This window comes from Marmota flaviventris, chromosome 7 (assembly GCF_047511675.1).
Source record: "Marmota flaviventris isolate mMarFla1 chromosome 7, mMarFla1.hap1, whole genome shotgun sequence".
In the NCBI taxonomy this organism is placed as follows: Eukaryota; Metazoa; Chordata; class Mammalia; order Rodentia; family Sciuridae; genus Marmota; species Marmota flaviventris.
In genome coordinates, this window is record NC_092504.1 from 43,838,470 (window position 1) to 43,854,867 (window position 16,398).

At 34.5% G+C, this 16,398-nt stretch overlaps 1 protein-coding gene across 1 annotated transcript in view; it reads left to right on the plus strand.

The window, feature by feature from the left end:
- Polr2b (RNA polymerase II subunit B) overlaps nt 1-16,398 on the plus strand; it is a 45,230-nt gene that overhangs the window by 26,204 nt on the left and 2,628 nt on the right. The window contains exons 12-23 of the mRNA XM_027938042.3: nt 53-192; nt 297-408; nt 3,242-3,396; nt 4,322-4,520; nt 4,817-4,985; nt 9,244-9,340; nt 10,370-10,464; nt 11,504-11,754; nt 11,836-11,925; nt 12,215-12,322; nt 13,078-13,191; nt 13,585-13,745. Coding sequence (XP_027793843.1) covers nt 53-192; nt 297-408; nt 3,242-3,396; nt 4,322-4,520; nt 4,817-4,985; nt 9,244-9,340; nt 10,370-10,464; nt 11,504-11,754; nt 11,836-11,925; nt 12,215-12,322; nt 13,078-13,191; nt 13,585-13,745 — 1,691 coding nt within the window. The remainder of the gene's footprint in view (nt 1-52; nt 193-296; nt 409-3,241; nt 3,397-4,321; nt 4,521-4,816; nt 4,986-9,243; nt 9,341-10,369; nt 10,465-11,503; nt 11,755-11,835; nt 11,926-12,214; nt 12,323-13,077; nt 13,192-13,584; nt 13,746-16,398) is intronic.

Below are 16,398 nucleotides of genomic sequence, written 5' to 3' on the forward strand. Positions count from 1 at the left end.
TTTGTATAGATACGTAAAATCAATGTGAGTAATTACTTGATTTGTTCCTTAGGGCCATGCTGTAGGACTTGTGAAGAATTTAGCACTGATGGCTTATATTTCAGTTGGATCTCAACCTTCTCCAATTCTGGAATTTTTAGAAGAATGGAGTATGGAAAATTTAGAAGAAATTTCTCCTGCAGCTATTGCTGAGTGTGTATAGATGGAGTTTTCTTTTTAAATAAAATTTTTACTCTTTAGTTATAACTTAGTAAATGATTGATAAGTGCAAAATGCTTTTTGGCTTTTCATTTTAGTGCGACTAAGATTTTTGTTAATGGCTGCTGGGTTGGAATACATAAAGATCCTGAACAACTTATGAACACCCTAAGGAAATTACGGCGTCAGATGGACATCATTGTGTCTGAAGTAAGAATTTTTATTGTTGTTGGGCTGGGGATCCAACCCAGGGTCTTGTGCATGCTCAGCAAGTGCTTTATCACTGGGAAACAAGTCTAGCCCCTGAAGTAAGAATCTTTAATTAGCTAAGAGAGCATGGGTCTCTAAGATTTTTAGACAAGGCATAAGAATAGAGAATTTTTTTTTTATATTGGCATCTTTCTTTGAGCTAGATTTTCTTGAAGCGTGAAGTATATTTAAGGTATTGCTTGCTTTAATCTTTAAATACATGTTCCTAAAAATTTTGACATGAACTTGAAATCATTGTTATATTTTAAACTCAAATTATATATTAAAAAAACTTGTAGGAGATTTTTTCCTAAAGCTGAGACTACTTTTAAAAATGGAAATATTTATCTCTGACTTATCCTTTGTCTGAATCCAGAGATTCATCATGAATTGTGATGCATTTTTAATAGATTCTCTTATATTTAGGTGGATGTTGAAGTGATTTGGGATCAGGATGGGTTTTTTTTTTTTTTTTTCTTTTTTTCAGTCATTAAAATATAGTATGAACTTCATTACTTCCCCAAATAGGTCTTTTAGTATATACTATTTGGGGATATTTCTTAGACTTTTTATTCTTCCAAACCTACTGTCTGTTCTAATACTATATATAATGTATTTTACCTAAGTACTTCTGACAGAATGCTTATACCATACATTGGGGCCTGTGCAGATGAAAGTGGGTTTGGAAAAAAAATGTAACATGCTTAGCCAGTAGCTGGCTTCCATTACACCTAGCAAAGCAGAGAAGAGTATTGAGTTACTGCAGGTCTTCTGCATTAGGCAGGCCCTGGGATTTGACTCAGGCATATTTACAGCTTAAAGAGAGGAACAGAATGCCTCACCAAGGCAGGCAAGGCTCAGAGAAGGACCTAGAACCAAAACTGATTATATTTTTCGTGATGGAAAAATTTGTCAGTGATTATTGATTATACCCCCCTTTTTTTCTGAGTCTTTATGTTTTCTATGTTGGGAGACTCCTAAATGGGAGAATTGTGTTATTTTCTAGGTGTTTAATGCTTTTTCTTTTCTTTCATATTTTGTGATGACTAGAGTTCCGTATGATATCATTTCTAACTTGTTGCACCTGTTAGGTAGGCTTTCTTGCCAGTAGTTGTCTCTAGACCTACTAAAAAATGCCTCTTTCACTTGGACCTCAGAATACTGACCTTTGAGGAGGAAAGCTGTGTTTATGTCATCCTATTAAATCGTGTTTAAAAGCACTATCTTTTCTTGAATTTCAGAATGTCATTCATGGTATTTCTGCTCACAAATAATGATTCTTCTCAGATTGCTTTCTATGAATAGGAAATGGGCTAAGAATATAAATGTTTTTTACTTCTTGGCTTTTTACCCTTTAATTTTAGAGAAGAACTTGGTGTTTATTTATTTGTTTTTAATATTTTTTAGTTGCCAACGGATTTTTAACTTACTTTATGTGGTGCTGAGGATCAAACCCAGGGCCTCACATTTTAGGCAAGTGCTCTACCACTGAGCCACAACCCCAGCCCCTGAACTTGGAGTTTTTGATCAAACTTTTGTTACTTACTATGTTTTTTAAATTAACTCAAATATTTCTCTTTCTTAAATAAACTCAGTCCTTTCTTTAGTAAAAGGATTCAAATGTGATTTACTTTTTAAAGGGGTTGATAGTACTAGGGATTGAACCCAGGGCCTTGTGTTTGCTTGGCAAGTGCTGTATCACTGAGCTATATCTCCAATCCCTTAAAGGTCTTTTTGTGGGGAAACACTAATCTGTTCTTCAGTTTTCTAATTCATTAGCAATTCATTTATTAATCAACTTCCAAGATTATATATGAGATCTAGATAATTCATTGGAAATTATTATTTGTTTCCTTTTTGACTTTATATTTTGCATTACTTTTATTAATGCATATGTTTTATTGCAGAATTGAAAGAATATAGTTTGTATACTTTCATGTCCAATAGAAATAGAATGTGAGCCAGGAGTGGTGGCACACCTCTGTAATTCCAGACGCTTAGGAGGCCGAGGCAGAAAGATCACAAGTTCAAAACCCAGCCTCAGCAATTTAGTGAGGCCTCAAGCAACTTAGTGAAATCCTGTCTCAAAATAAAAAATAAGTGCTGTAGTTGTGGTTAAGCACCCCTGGGTTCAATCCCTGGCACCCCCTGCCCCGGCCAAAAAAAAAAAAAAAGAATGTGATCCACATATGCAGGTTAAAATTTTTAGTAGTCGCATTAAAAAAGTAAAATAGAAATGAATGGAAATAATAATCCTAACCAATATTAGGATTTTTCACTTACAGAATTTTAAATTATACCAAGGTTTTTAGTAGATTGAACATTGGTAACTAAGTTTTGTCCATTTTATTAATACTTGGTTGCTTCAGAAATTGAGTAGATGTTGTTTATTATTATTACTGTTGTTATTATTTTTATAGTACTGGGTATTGAACCCAGGGGTACTTTACCACTGAGCTGCATCCTCAATCCTTTTTGTTTTGAGTCTTGATAAGTTCCTGCAGCTAACCTCAAACTTGTGATCCTCCTGCCTCAGCCTCCCAAGTTGCTGGGATTACAGGTGTATGCCCCATACCAGATCTTTTTATTTTATTTTTGAGAGGGGTCCTTACTGTGTTGTCCAGGCTGGTCTTGAATTCCTGGGCTCAAGTGATCTTCCCATCTTAAACCTCCTGAGTCTGGTACAATGAGTGTACACCATTGTACCTGACTGGAACTATTTATTTTTAGCTAAGTTGTTATGATATAGAGAAAGTAAAAGTTCATGAGATTGTTTTTATCTTTTCATGTATAGGTTTCTATGATCAGAGATATTCGAGAGAGGGAGATTCGGATCTATACCGATGCAGGCCGTATTTGTAGACCACTTCTGATTGTGGAAAAACAAAAGCTACTTTTAAAGAAGAGACATATTGACCAATTGAAAGAGAGAGAATATAACAACTACAGGTAAAAAACAAGTAGAAAAATGTGTGCATTCAAAAATTGAGCTAGAATTCACATATTTTAAATTAACCATTTTTTGAAAGTGTATAGTATGTTCCCAAGTTTGTGCACCCATCACCCCTAATTCCAGTATATATTTTTATAACGCATGGGATTTATAGGATTGTGTTTAAGTATGTAAGTTTTTGTGATGTGTTAAAATCAAATTCTAAAAATAACAAATATAATGTATATAACAACACATAATTATGTGAATAATAGAAATTTAATTAAAAGATGAACTTTAAAAAAATAATTTATTTTAATTAGGTATATATTACAGCAGAATGCATTTTGATGCATTGTACACAATTGCAGCACAACTTTTTAAGGTGAACTTTTTTCTTTACATAATATATATATATATATATATATATATATATATATATATAGTGCTGAGGATTGAACCCAGGGCCTCACACATGCCAGGCAAATGCTCTAACACTGAGCCACAACTCCAGCCCCAAGATGAACTTTCTTTAAACAAATTTTTAGTAATATGTAAATGTACAGTCTTAATTTTAAAAAATTTAAACAACATATAAACAACATATAAAATTTAAAAATTAAAAAATGTTAAAGCCCCTCTCCTCTTCATAACTAAATACTAGTAACAGTTGGGTACATGTATTTTACCAGATCTTATTTTGTATATTATATATTTATCCCTGCCCTACAAGTACAGTATCTTCAACACAAAACAAACTAATAATAGTTATGGGACAATAATTTATAGTATTGTTCAGTAGCTTACTTTTTTCATTATTAACAATCTTGTATCTATATTAGAACTTTTCGACAGCAGTACATATAAATATAGGAATACTTTTTATGGAAGCCTTATTAGTTAAAATATTTCAAGAACTAAGGAAACTGAATTCTTTTTTAGTTGGCAGGATCTTGTGGCCAGCGGGGTGGTAGAATATATAGATACTCTAGAAGAAGAAACAGTGATGCTTGCAATGACCCCAGATGATTTACAGGAGAAAGAAGTCGCTTATTGTTCCACATATACCCATTGTGAGATTCATCCATCAATGATTCTTGGTGTTTGTGCATCTATTATTCCCTTTCCTGACCATAACCAGGTTGGTAGCTTTTTTTCTGATTTGCGAGAAATTGGGGAAAATTATAAAAATTAGAGGTTAGTGTGTAATCTTAAGAGAAAATACTTTTAATGAAAAGCTTGTGAACGCCTATAGAATCAGTAGTTTGACATGCTTGCTATTGTGTTTCATTGTTATGGGCCATGATTGATTATTCCAAGTAGTGATCACTTGTCTTCCAGGAACTTTTTCTGCCAATTATTTCCTGATTTATGGTTAGTATCTTTTCCTTTAGAGATTAAATTTTCATTGATTCAACTTTTCATTTCTTCTCTTAGTCCCCTAGAAACACATACCAGTCTGCTATGGGTAAGCAGGCTATGGGAGTGTATATCACCAACTTCCATGTACGTATGGACACATTGGCCCATGTTCTTTATTATCCTCAAAAACCGCTTGTGACTACACGGTCTATGGAATATCTTCGATTTAGAGAGTTGCCAGCAGGTATGTTCAGTTTTTTTTACATTTTTTATGATCTTGCAATGCTTATAGCACTTTACTGGGTTCTTGTGAGGGTTAAAAAATGCATATGGCACAGTATCTAGTCTCATGGAATTTATAATGTGATGGAAAGCATGAATGTAGTAAGAAGGTGGATGTGTGGAAACTTCTAGACTTACAAAGTCCTTTGGAAGCACAGAGTGATAAAAATCATTGATTCCAGTTGAAAGTGTAGAGCCAATTTCATGGAATGGTGGCATTTTAGATTGGAGTAATGCTGGTAAAGTGGGTATTTGAAATTGAGAGACAGTTTTGAGCAAGGGCCGAGATACACAAAGGTGGGAATAGTTAGAGATCCTTTCAGTTTAGTGTGGCTGGAATGTAAATATATAGAGGTAAAGCTTGGTCTGAACATGTGGAGAAAGTCAGAGCAGGTTGGATTTTATTTTGAGAATGACCAACATTTTTGAGCAGGGAAGCAAATAGGATTAGAAATTTGTTTTAGGACCTATTATTTTGACAGCAGTGTAAGTGCATTAGCAGGCAGATTATTTAAAGGTTTTTTTCAGTAGTCCAAGTATGAATTGGTAAGTTCTGAAGAAATGAAAAAGAATGATGAATGAGACACTATTTGCAATACATTTGATAAAACTTGATGATTGGTTGGATATGGAGTGATGAAGAGAGGGAAGACTGAAATTGGAAATATCTTGGTGTTTATGGCTTGGGTGATCAAGGAGAGGTGCTTTTATTTTAAAAAGATTGGGAACTTGGGATGTAGCTTGATGGTAGATTCCATGCATGAAACCCTGGATTTGATTTCTTCATTTCAAAAAGAAAAACAAAGAAACAAACAAAAAACCAAGATTGAGATCATGATAAAAGGAGGAAGAGGTGTTTGACATTAATTCTGTTTAGTTTATATTGATTTCGAGTTGCTATAAGAAGTGATCTTCCAATAGCAAGTTGCAGTGTTATTTAAGGAAGGTCAACTCTACTATGTGAAGTTTCTTATATTAAAAATAATTATAGATTAATATGAAGTTGCCTAGGGAGAATTTAGAATGATAAAAAAGCTAGAAACATACAGAACTTTAGGCACCAAGAGAAGAAATTGGGAAAGAAGCTAAGAAGTAGCTAATAAGCAGAATCAGGAGTTTGTAGGAGAGTCTCAGCCTGGACAATAGGCAAAATGGTACAGAAAAATCTGAAGGATGAGAATGTTGAATATTAGGGGAGGCTGTGTAAATAATTCTTGGCACTTTATCTTATTGTGTTAACAGAAATTTGGCTTTGAATTGGGTAACTTTTATTGTCAATATTATTAGTAAACTTTGTCTTTAGTGGCTTTAAATTATTAACTCAAAAAGGAACTCTGACAATCTGATAGCAGATTTTCATGTTAAAATTATTTATTTTCGAAATCTTCCACAAGGGGTTACTCTTGTCTAATAAAATCCATTAGGCTTTCTGCAATAGGCTCATATCTCTGGGCTTTGCTTCCAGTGCTTTTATTAGAAAATACAGTTTCTTTTAGCTAGATAAGAGAAATATAATGTATGGTTGGATTTGAAAGAAAATGTTCTTTCTTAGGTTACTAATGTAAAGTGGTGAGACATGGCTGGTGGAGTCTTCAGCCTGGCCATCAGTTCTTTTATTCATGCTTTCATCATGGTATCTTTTTTAAAAAAAGCCTTATTATGAATAATCTCAAATCTATGGATAACTTGTAAGACTAGTCCAAAGAACTCCTACATACCTGTTTTTTTTTTTTTTTTTTTTTTAAGGTACTGGGGATTGAACCCAGGGGTCCTGTACCACTGAACTACATCCCCAGCCTTTTTTATAATTTTGAGACAAGGTCTCTCTAAGTTGCCCAGGCTAGCCTCCAACTTGGGTTCCTCTTGTCTCAACCTCCTGAGTCACTGGAATTGTGGGCATGTGCCATTGCATCCAATTCTTAATAATCTTTATCCAGATTTCTTAGTTAACATTTTGTCATGTTTGCCTTATCATTTTCTTCCTTTTCTCTCTTTTCCTGAACCATGTAAAAGTAAGTTGTAGAAGCCATATGAATCTTTAATTCTTTAGGGTATGTTTCTTAAAAACAAGGACATTGTCCTTAGTCCATCAGGTCAACATTGACACCCAGGTAGTCAGCAATCCCAGTGACTGTCAGGTTTCTTTACTTGTTAATTGTGTTTTGTACTTATTAGTAAGTTATAAGTCTTTTGTGGGAGATAGTTTGAGATCATATAAATGTTCTTTGTCAGATGATGATTGCTGCCAAATGGTGGCTTGCAATTCTATCATTCCTTACTTTGATATTCACATTGTTCCAGATTTAAGCCAGTAGGATCATCTTTAAGAATTCTTTTTTGCCCCCTTCAGGATACTGGAGATTGAACCCAGGGGTATTCTATGCCTGGCCACCTCCCCAGTTTTTTTTAAAATTTTTAATTTTGAGACAGCATCTCACTAAGTTGCCTAGACTGACTTTGATCTTGCAATCCTCCTGCCTCAATTTCCATGTACCACCATGCCTGGCTTCAAGATGACTTCTGATAGGTCCGTATCATTGTTTCAGCACTTCTTTACATTTTGCCTTATCTTGTGCTTTTCTTCTCGTAAACCTAGACTCAGCCATTTCTCTTTTTGGTGGAAGATAGTATTTAGAAACCAGAATGTGGGTGGTAGGTGTGCTCATTGCTAATTAAAAATCATTCTTTGTAATTCTTTTCAGCTGATAGAGCTAAACATATACATATGCACACTTAGATACTTGTGTCTGTTTTTTGTTTTGTGCTGGCAATTTATGTCTGTATATTAACCATCGGTTCATCCCAGTATTCCTATCCCATTCCAACAGTGAAGTTTATTGTAGAATTCCATTCCCTGATCATGAGACTCCTAGCTCTCTTTGTTCTCAATATATTTGCTCAGTCTATTTATATAACCCCATCTTGGTTGAATTCTTGGCCCTGGCCATACCTGACACCAGCTGCATGGCTACATTATGAACCCACTTACCCTGTAGAGTAAGTGACTATGTTTTGTGTCTCTAGTTCCTGCCACCCCTTATCTGTACCTCTCTACTTGTTAGAATTGTTGCTCCCCTATTGTACACGTAAAGGAGTAAATGAGCCAAGTGCGGTATACCCCATTAATACAGTGACTCAGGAGGATGAGTCAAGAGGATTGATAGTTAAGGCCAGCCTGGGCAACTTAATGAGACTTAATGATAGGGCTAGGTTCAATCACCAGTACTTGGAACAAAAAAAGAGTAAATGAATGTTTTTTAAAAATTGAATTTAACTTTAAGGAGGCAAATATTAATGATTTATTCATACAGCCAAAATATTCAGTCATTTAAATTTTAGTTCTTTGTATTCTGTAGTTTCAAATGTGGAGTACAAATTATAAGTATAAATTGTGTTGCTGTGTTAACTATATGTTCAGATTTGAGTGAATTTTAATTCTTAGAAAATCTGGTGATTCGCATATTGATTGATGTATGTCAGTTATGTTTATTAAAAACCCACTCACATTCAGTGTTAATTGTGTTTTGTTTCTAATATTGCAGTTTACTGTTTTATAGTGGTGTGGTGTTTGGGGTTTGTTTTGTCTTTTCTTTCTTTCTACCCCACCCTTCCCAGTGCCTGGTTCCTGGGGACTAGGTCTTCTCTCTTTAATACTTGTTACTTTATCTATAAATTTATCAAAGTCGTTTTTGGGGAAGCAAACAAGAAATGCTTTGTGGTGGGAAATACAGTGCCATTTTTTCGGTGGGATAGGGAGAGGAGCAGGGTAGTACCAGTTTCAAACTTAAGACTGGAAATCAGGAGGCAAGGAGCTGGGGCTTGAGCTTATTGCCTTATTAACTTTGGGATCATAGATAAATTATTTAGGTAGCTTCTCAGTAGCACCTTGTTTGAAGCATAGAGTTGCTATGAGCAGATCATAGAACTTGACTTAGGGAGGTATTATAATTATGAGGCAACTTGTGTGCATAATTATTGATTATAAAAGTGGATACATTGGGAATGTCAGGCTTAGGATTTGCTTGTATGAAACATTTAGCCAGCAGAGTAGTTATCTCACAGACTCTTAATCAAGGAAGAGTAGACTGACAATTGCCATGATTAAAAACACCCAAAGCATTTATGGCAAATATGATTGAGTAAAATGGATTTAAAAGAAAGGGCTCTTTTTCTTTGCCCCCTGGATAATGATTTAATAAATCCTTTTAAATTCATGGTAGGTATCAACTCAATTGTGGCCATTGCATCATACACTGGATATAATCAAGAAGACTCCGTTATCATGAATCGTTCAGCTGTAGACCGAGGCTTTTTCAGGTCAGCTTCTTATAAAATTTGTCAAAACAGATATACAGTGGAAATATTATTTTTTAAAAAAATAAAAAATAGTTAAAATAGGTTTGACTATGCCCTGCTCCCAAAAGCAAAAGGCCTGATTGATGGTCCAGATAGCTGAGGATACTGCTGCTTGTGTCCCTCTGAATTTTCAGATGTTAATATTTTGGTTGGGTCTTTTCTTTTGTAAGCAAATACACATTTGCATTTAGATAATATAGAAACATACAAAGAAGAAATGAGCCAAACATGTTGGCTTATGCCTGTAATCCAGGCAACCTGGGAGACTGAGGCAGGAGGATTGCAAGCTGGCTTCAGCAACTTAGCAAGGCCCTATCTCAAAATAAAAAACTGAAAAGGGCTGGGAATGTGGTTCAGTGATTAATCACCTCTGGCTTCAATCCCTGGTACCAAAAATAAATTAAAAAAACAAAACAAAACTCATAATATTAGAACTCATCAGTAAGTACTGTTAAAATGCTAAGTGTTTTTTCTTTCACTATGTTTTCTGTTATACTTCACTTCGGTGGTTTTATTGACAAAATTATTGATCTCTAATCTATGGCCTATGAAGGTTATTTAAAAAATAGAGACTTTAGAGGGGAAGGTGGGTTTTTCCCCTCCTCCACTCCTGTGTAGTTTCAGAGGGTGAACATTATGACTTACTATGAAAACTTGTTACTGGAAATGTCTAAGCAGACCCTGGGTGACAAGCTCTCAGGTTTATTATGAAGGGAATTCTCTTGTATTGGGTAGGAGTTTGGTCTCAGTGACCGTGAGTCCTTCCTTGTCCCACTTGTGTTTCCAGGTGGTTAAGATTTTGAGTCAAATGCTACATGTGTGTAGCCCATTTAAGATTGAACTTTGATCCTTAGTGCAGTTACTCTTGTCCCTAGATCCATGGCTTAGATAATCTCCCAAATATCAATTAAATGAAAAATTGTTAGTATATTCCAAGTCCTTTTACTTAATAGAAAAATGGGAGTTATCTTTCAAACCATGTGTTTTTAGGTCTGTTTTCTATCGCTCATACAAAGAACAGGAGTCTAAAAAAGGATTTGATCAAGAAGAGGTTTTTGAGAAGCCTACACGTGAAACATGCCAAGGTAAGTGATACTGACATTTAAATTGTTTATTGTAGTTTTCTTAAGTAATTTTGCCAGGTTGTGCCCCTTGCCCCCCTTATTTTGTAATAAGGGAATGTGTTTTCATGTTATTCTTAGAATTCATGATGTATTTGCCCAAACTCTTTGCACCTTCAAGAAATGTTCCTATTATAGACTTTCCCTCATGGTCGTCCTGCAAGGGGAGGAAATTTAAAAATCAAAGAGGCTACGTAATTCATGGGCTGTACCTTGTAGCCCTGTTCTCACTGTTCTGTATTTATACTTGTTTTTCAGTTTGTACATTTTCATGGGAGCTCTCCTTTTCTCTCCCAGACTGTGGTGTGACTGTAATATTTGTAAACATTTAAAAAATAAATGAGAACATATCAAATATTTGCTGTTTCTAATGGAAAACTCAAATTTACTTTCTAGTTGTTATTTATTTTCATAGATATGTAAAAACTACTTATACAGTGGGATAGATGGGATGTTCCCAGGGGGATGTGGTGTCTTCTACAATTTTGACTTCTCATAGGCATTGCATAAAGGTAAACATTCCATTTCCTTAGGTTTGTTCCTGTTACTTCATTTCCATTGGGTGTTTTATGTGGTAGTGAATTGATGTTCAGTGGAGTTAAGACAGCACAAGATGGAATTCATCATTCTGTGAGAAGACATGTGCAGAGGACACAGATTTTCTTTGTCTCATATGATGTGGAGATGGCAACACACACACTTACCCAAAGCCACTCAATAGATGTCTGTCATGGGACCATCTGCTCAGTCCAGTGTTCTTTTTCCTTACAGACTTTATTTTAAAAATGAGGCATTACAGAATTCAGCATAGTTTGTAATATTTGCAATAAGTACTTATTACTAAACGTGATTTGTGATGGTAGAGATTTCTGTGAACTTCCCACTGACTTAGAACTTGTTGATGTGTGTGAATTTTAATCTTTGTTGGGGATTGTGGGACGTTTTCATTACTTTTCTGTATGGGAATATCATTTCAGAAAATTCTATGTCTGTTTTCTCACAGGTATGAGGCATGCCATTTATGACAAGCTGGATGACGACGGTTTGATAGCTCCAGGAGTTCGTGTATCTGGAGATGATGTTATTATAGGCAAAACAGTCACCTTGCCTGAAAATGAAGATGAATTGGAGAGTACCAATAGACGCTATACCAAGAGAGACTGTAGCACTTTCCTTAGAACCAGCGAGACAGGCATTGTGGATCAGGTTATGGTAACTCTCAACCAGGAAGGATATAAGTTTTGTAAAATAAGGGTGAGTATAATTTATTCATTCTGTGTAACTGGTTTTAGGAAATAAACCAACTTCACTTCACCTATTTTTATGTGAATTTAGGTACGCTCTGTTAGAATTCCACAAATTGGAGACAAATTTGCTAGTCGACATGGTCAGAAGGGTACCTGTGGTATTCAGTATAGACAAGAGGTAGGTATCTTTGATCTCACTCACTCCTAACCCAAAGTTTTGTTGAACATTTTATTAAATCACAGTTGTTTTTTTTTTTTTTTTAAACATAGTGTAGTTTATTCTTTTATGGGCAGTACTTCTCACAATCTTCTTTAAATCTTAAATTTTAGTGTTGAATGTGAACATAACACCTTGAACAGATTTAGGACATGCAAAATTTGGGGACGATGTCAGTTTTGGTTTTGAAAATAAAAGTAAGATTTTCAGTTTCTTTTAAGTTTTTTTACTGAAAATATTTTCTTTATAGGATATGCCTTTTACCTGTGAAGGTATTACCCCTGATATCATCATAAATCCCCATGCCATTCCCTCTCGTATGACTATTGGTCACTTGATTGAATGTCTTCAAGGGAAGGTAAGAGATTGTCTTGAAAAATACAGGTTGTACAATGATGATTTTTTTCAAAATGATGATAGATTATTTCTCTTATATTTGAGCCAGGACACTTTGTTTAAAGCTATATACTTATTTTCTTGCTTTCAAATTATTTACAATTCTGCCTTCCTCCACTTTCTTTTTTTTTTTTTAATTTGCAAAATTATGGCTAAGAAAGAATTTTTTAAGACACGTTAACTTCTATCTACAAAGATGGTTATCTTATTAACTGGTTCTTTTCTACAGATGGAAGAATTAATTTATTGGTAGTTAGTTCATTGTGAACTAAGTAATTTTATAGCTATATTTTCAGCTGTGCATCTATCTTTCCGTGGAGGTTTTCTAATGTTAAGTGTCTTAATAAGATAGAACGGCTATAGGCTTATACATGAATGATGTCATTTTCCTTGAGCCAGCAAAAGTATTTGGGAGTCTATCTTTTTATACATTAGCCCATGGGTAGATTTGTATTTGAAGGCTTATAATTTGAGTTTTTCCTCTTTAGATTAATTGATTTGTTATGAATATTTTGTGGAAGATATTAATAAAATGAGTCTTGATATTTTACAGCTTTTAAGTCCTAAATTTTCCTTACTACAGAAAGAGTTTTTATAGTTGAATGCATTTTTATTAATGTATAACTTCTAAGGGGAAACAAAATGGAAGCAGCATTTTTATTAAGATTTCTTTTTTAATTGGTGTGAAGTATCATTTTCAATACTTTTATTTCAAAGGTATCAGCTAACAAGGGTGAAATTGGTGATGCTACTCCATTTAATGATGCTGTTAATGTACAGAAGATTTCTAATCTTTTGTCTGATTATGGCTACCATCTCAGAGGAAATGAGGTATATTTTCTATTACTGTAGTAATTTGTTATGTGTATTCTTTTTTTGTATGTGTGTAGTTTTATTCTTAAAAATCAAAGTTTTTATTGAAGTATAGTACATATTTTCAAATATGTAAACAAATCATAAATGGACAGCTTGATGAATTTTCACAAAACAAACACACCTGCATGACTAATGTCAGGATCTAGAAAGGAAAATGATTGTTTTATGCCTAGAAGCTCCCTTCCAGTCACTATCTCCCACCCACACTGCAAGCTAGCCACTCTCTTGACTGCTAACATTATACATTAGTTTTGATTTTACAAATGGAATTATATAGTACATGTACATATGTCCTTTGAACTTGTTTAATATATTTAATTCTGTGCTTCAAAAATCTGTCTGTTTCAGGTCCTCTACAATGGGTTCACTGGTCGAAAAATCACATCACAAATTTTTATTGGCCCGACTTACTACCAGCGTTTGAAACATATGGTGGATGACAAAATTCATTCTCGTGCTAGGGGACCTATTCAGATCCTAAATAGACAGCCCATGGAGGGGAGATCTCGGTAAGAGCACTTCTTCATCATCTTTGTTATTAATTAGTTGTTTATTTGAAAAATGTCAAACATGTAAGAATAGGGATCATTGTATAATAAATGCCAATGTTCCTGTCACCCCACTTCTAGTTATCAACTCATGACCAATTTTATAACCAAATCCATCTCCCCACTTGGAATAACTCATGATTATTTTTCAACTAGGCCCAGACATCATATAATTTTTTAAAAAATATTTCAGATATATTTATAAAAGAGTAGTTCTCAAATTTCTTGATCCTGTGACCCTAGAGAGCTTTTGTTCATTCAAGTCAGGTATATATTAATACTTATTATGTTAGAAATTAAAACTGGACCAGGTATGGTGGTACATACCTGTAATTCCAGGGACTTGGAGGCTGAGGCAGGAGGATTGCAAGTTCAAGGCCAGCTTTCACAATTTTAAAAACAAAAAGAGCTATAACAAATTTATAAAAATAAGGGATAGGGCTCATTGTAGAGTGCCTCTGGGTTAAATCCCTAGTGTGAAGCAAGTGCTGCTCTACTACTGAGCTTCAGCCCCAGCCCTGCAGTTATTTTCCAAATGTATTGAAGCATCATGATTGGTCATTTGGAAAATATTGGTTCATTGAGGTATACAGAATTTCAAATGTTGACACATTTCATTACACACATGTGTGTGTGTCAAAGAATTGCATTTGTTAATATCACCGCTGATGTCATTTAGAAAAGCCTTCACTGAGAAGTATGAAGCCTGTGGTTGTGGGTGGTTTTCCAAAATTCTGATTTTTTTTTTTTTTTTGCTTAGGTCAAATTTTTAATCATGATTTTCAACAGATGCTCAAAATTGTTATTCTTGGAGTGAAAAGTTCACTTTGTTCATTTTCTTTCATTTCTTTGTCTGCCAGATATCTAAGTTTGAATTAACATTGTTTGTGTGAATGTTGATGATAACATGGTTGGTGTCAGCTGGCTTTCAGGTAGAAAAAGTATGCTCTATGAGAGAAGTGACTTGTTCAGAATTGTGCAAGTGCTTTTCTGCCAAGACAGCCATCTTCATTATATAGCAGATGTGCTTTTTGAGGACTTCCTTTTTGTTTGGAATATTAAAAAGGGTCAGGTTTGATAATCATTTCTACTATTTCATTAAGGACATTCTTGGGCTGAGAATGTAGCTCAGTTGGTAGAGTGCTTGCCTAGAATGCGTGAGGCCCTTGTTTAAATACTTAGCACTACAAAAAAAAAAAAAAAAGATTTTCTTAAGTAAAACTGACCTTTACTTAGAGTGCAAATACAACTATACAACTTCTGGTATAGTTGTATTTGCCTTGATTTGTGCTAAGGTGTCACTGGTTTTTATTCACTTTTACATCAGCAGTGCAAATGTGAACACAGTGAAATAGGCAAATAGTACTTGTTGGTAGTATTATAGAAATACTTTTGACCCTCAGGCGGTCTACCGAGCATACTTTGAGAGACTCTGCTTTAAAAGATTAGTATATTTTAAAAAGACCCTAACCACAATACCTTTTTAAAAATATTTTTTTAGTTGTAGATGGACACAATACCTTTATTTTATTTATTTATTTTTAGGTGGTGCTGAGGATTGAACCCAATGCCACATACTTGTGAGGCAACCTCTCTGCCACTGAGTCACAATCCCAGCCCACAAAACCTTTTTAATATTATTAAATACTCAAGAGTTCAAATTTGTAATTATTACATAATTCTTTAAACTGTTTGTTGGTTTTTAATCAGGATGCAAATAAGGTCATGTTTTGCAATTGATGTTTCTTTTTTTATTTTTTAGTTGTCAGTGGATCCTTAAAATATTTATGTGGTGCCAAGACTTGAACCCAGTGTCTCACAGCTAGGCAAGTGCTACCACTGAGCCCAATTCTAGCCCTGAAATTGATGTTTCTTAAGTTCTTTAAAGAAAAAAAATAAATCTATAAGTTGACCTCCATCCTTTTCTTCTTCTAGGTTATTGAAGAAATGGGACTATTTTGGAGATTTTTTAACTAGTCTGGATTTTGCTGATTACATCTCAGGGCTGTGTTTTTTTTTAAATAAATAGCTAATTTGATCAAAAAGTTTGATATTTAGGGTTTGAGGTTTTGTTTGTTTGTTTGTTTTTAATGTACTGAGGATTGAACTTAGTGTGCAGTACCACTGAGCTATACCCCTAAGTTATTTTGAGACAGGGTCTCACTAAATTGCTGAGGCTGACCTTGAACTTGTAATTTCCTGTCTCAGTGTCTCAAATTCCTGGAATTACAGGCATGTGCTACCATGCCTGGCCTCAGGCTTGAGATTTCTACAGTAATACCTCTTAGGTGGTATTATGTACTTCCAATGTCTGGTTGCCTTTCTTTTTATGATTTTAGTAGCTACTGATGATCATTGCCTTAAACCCTTGATGAAAAAGGGATTGCAAACTGATGAGATTCTAATTTTTATCATTCCTTCTTCATTAGCTGGACTACTTCTCATTTTTCTTTAACTAGTTACCTGTTATGTAGTTCTTATGGTAAAGGCAGGGTAAAGGTTGTTTAGCATTTTCCAAAGTTGAACAATGACTTTTTTTTTTTTTTAAAGAAACTCAGGGGACTCTTGTCCCAGAGGCTGTGATTCTGCCTATCAGGAGAACCTTTTTTGGGGG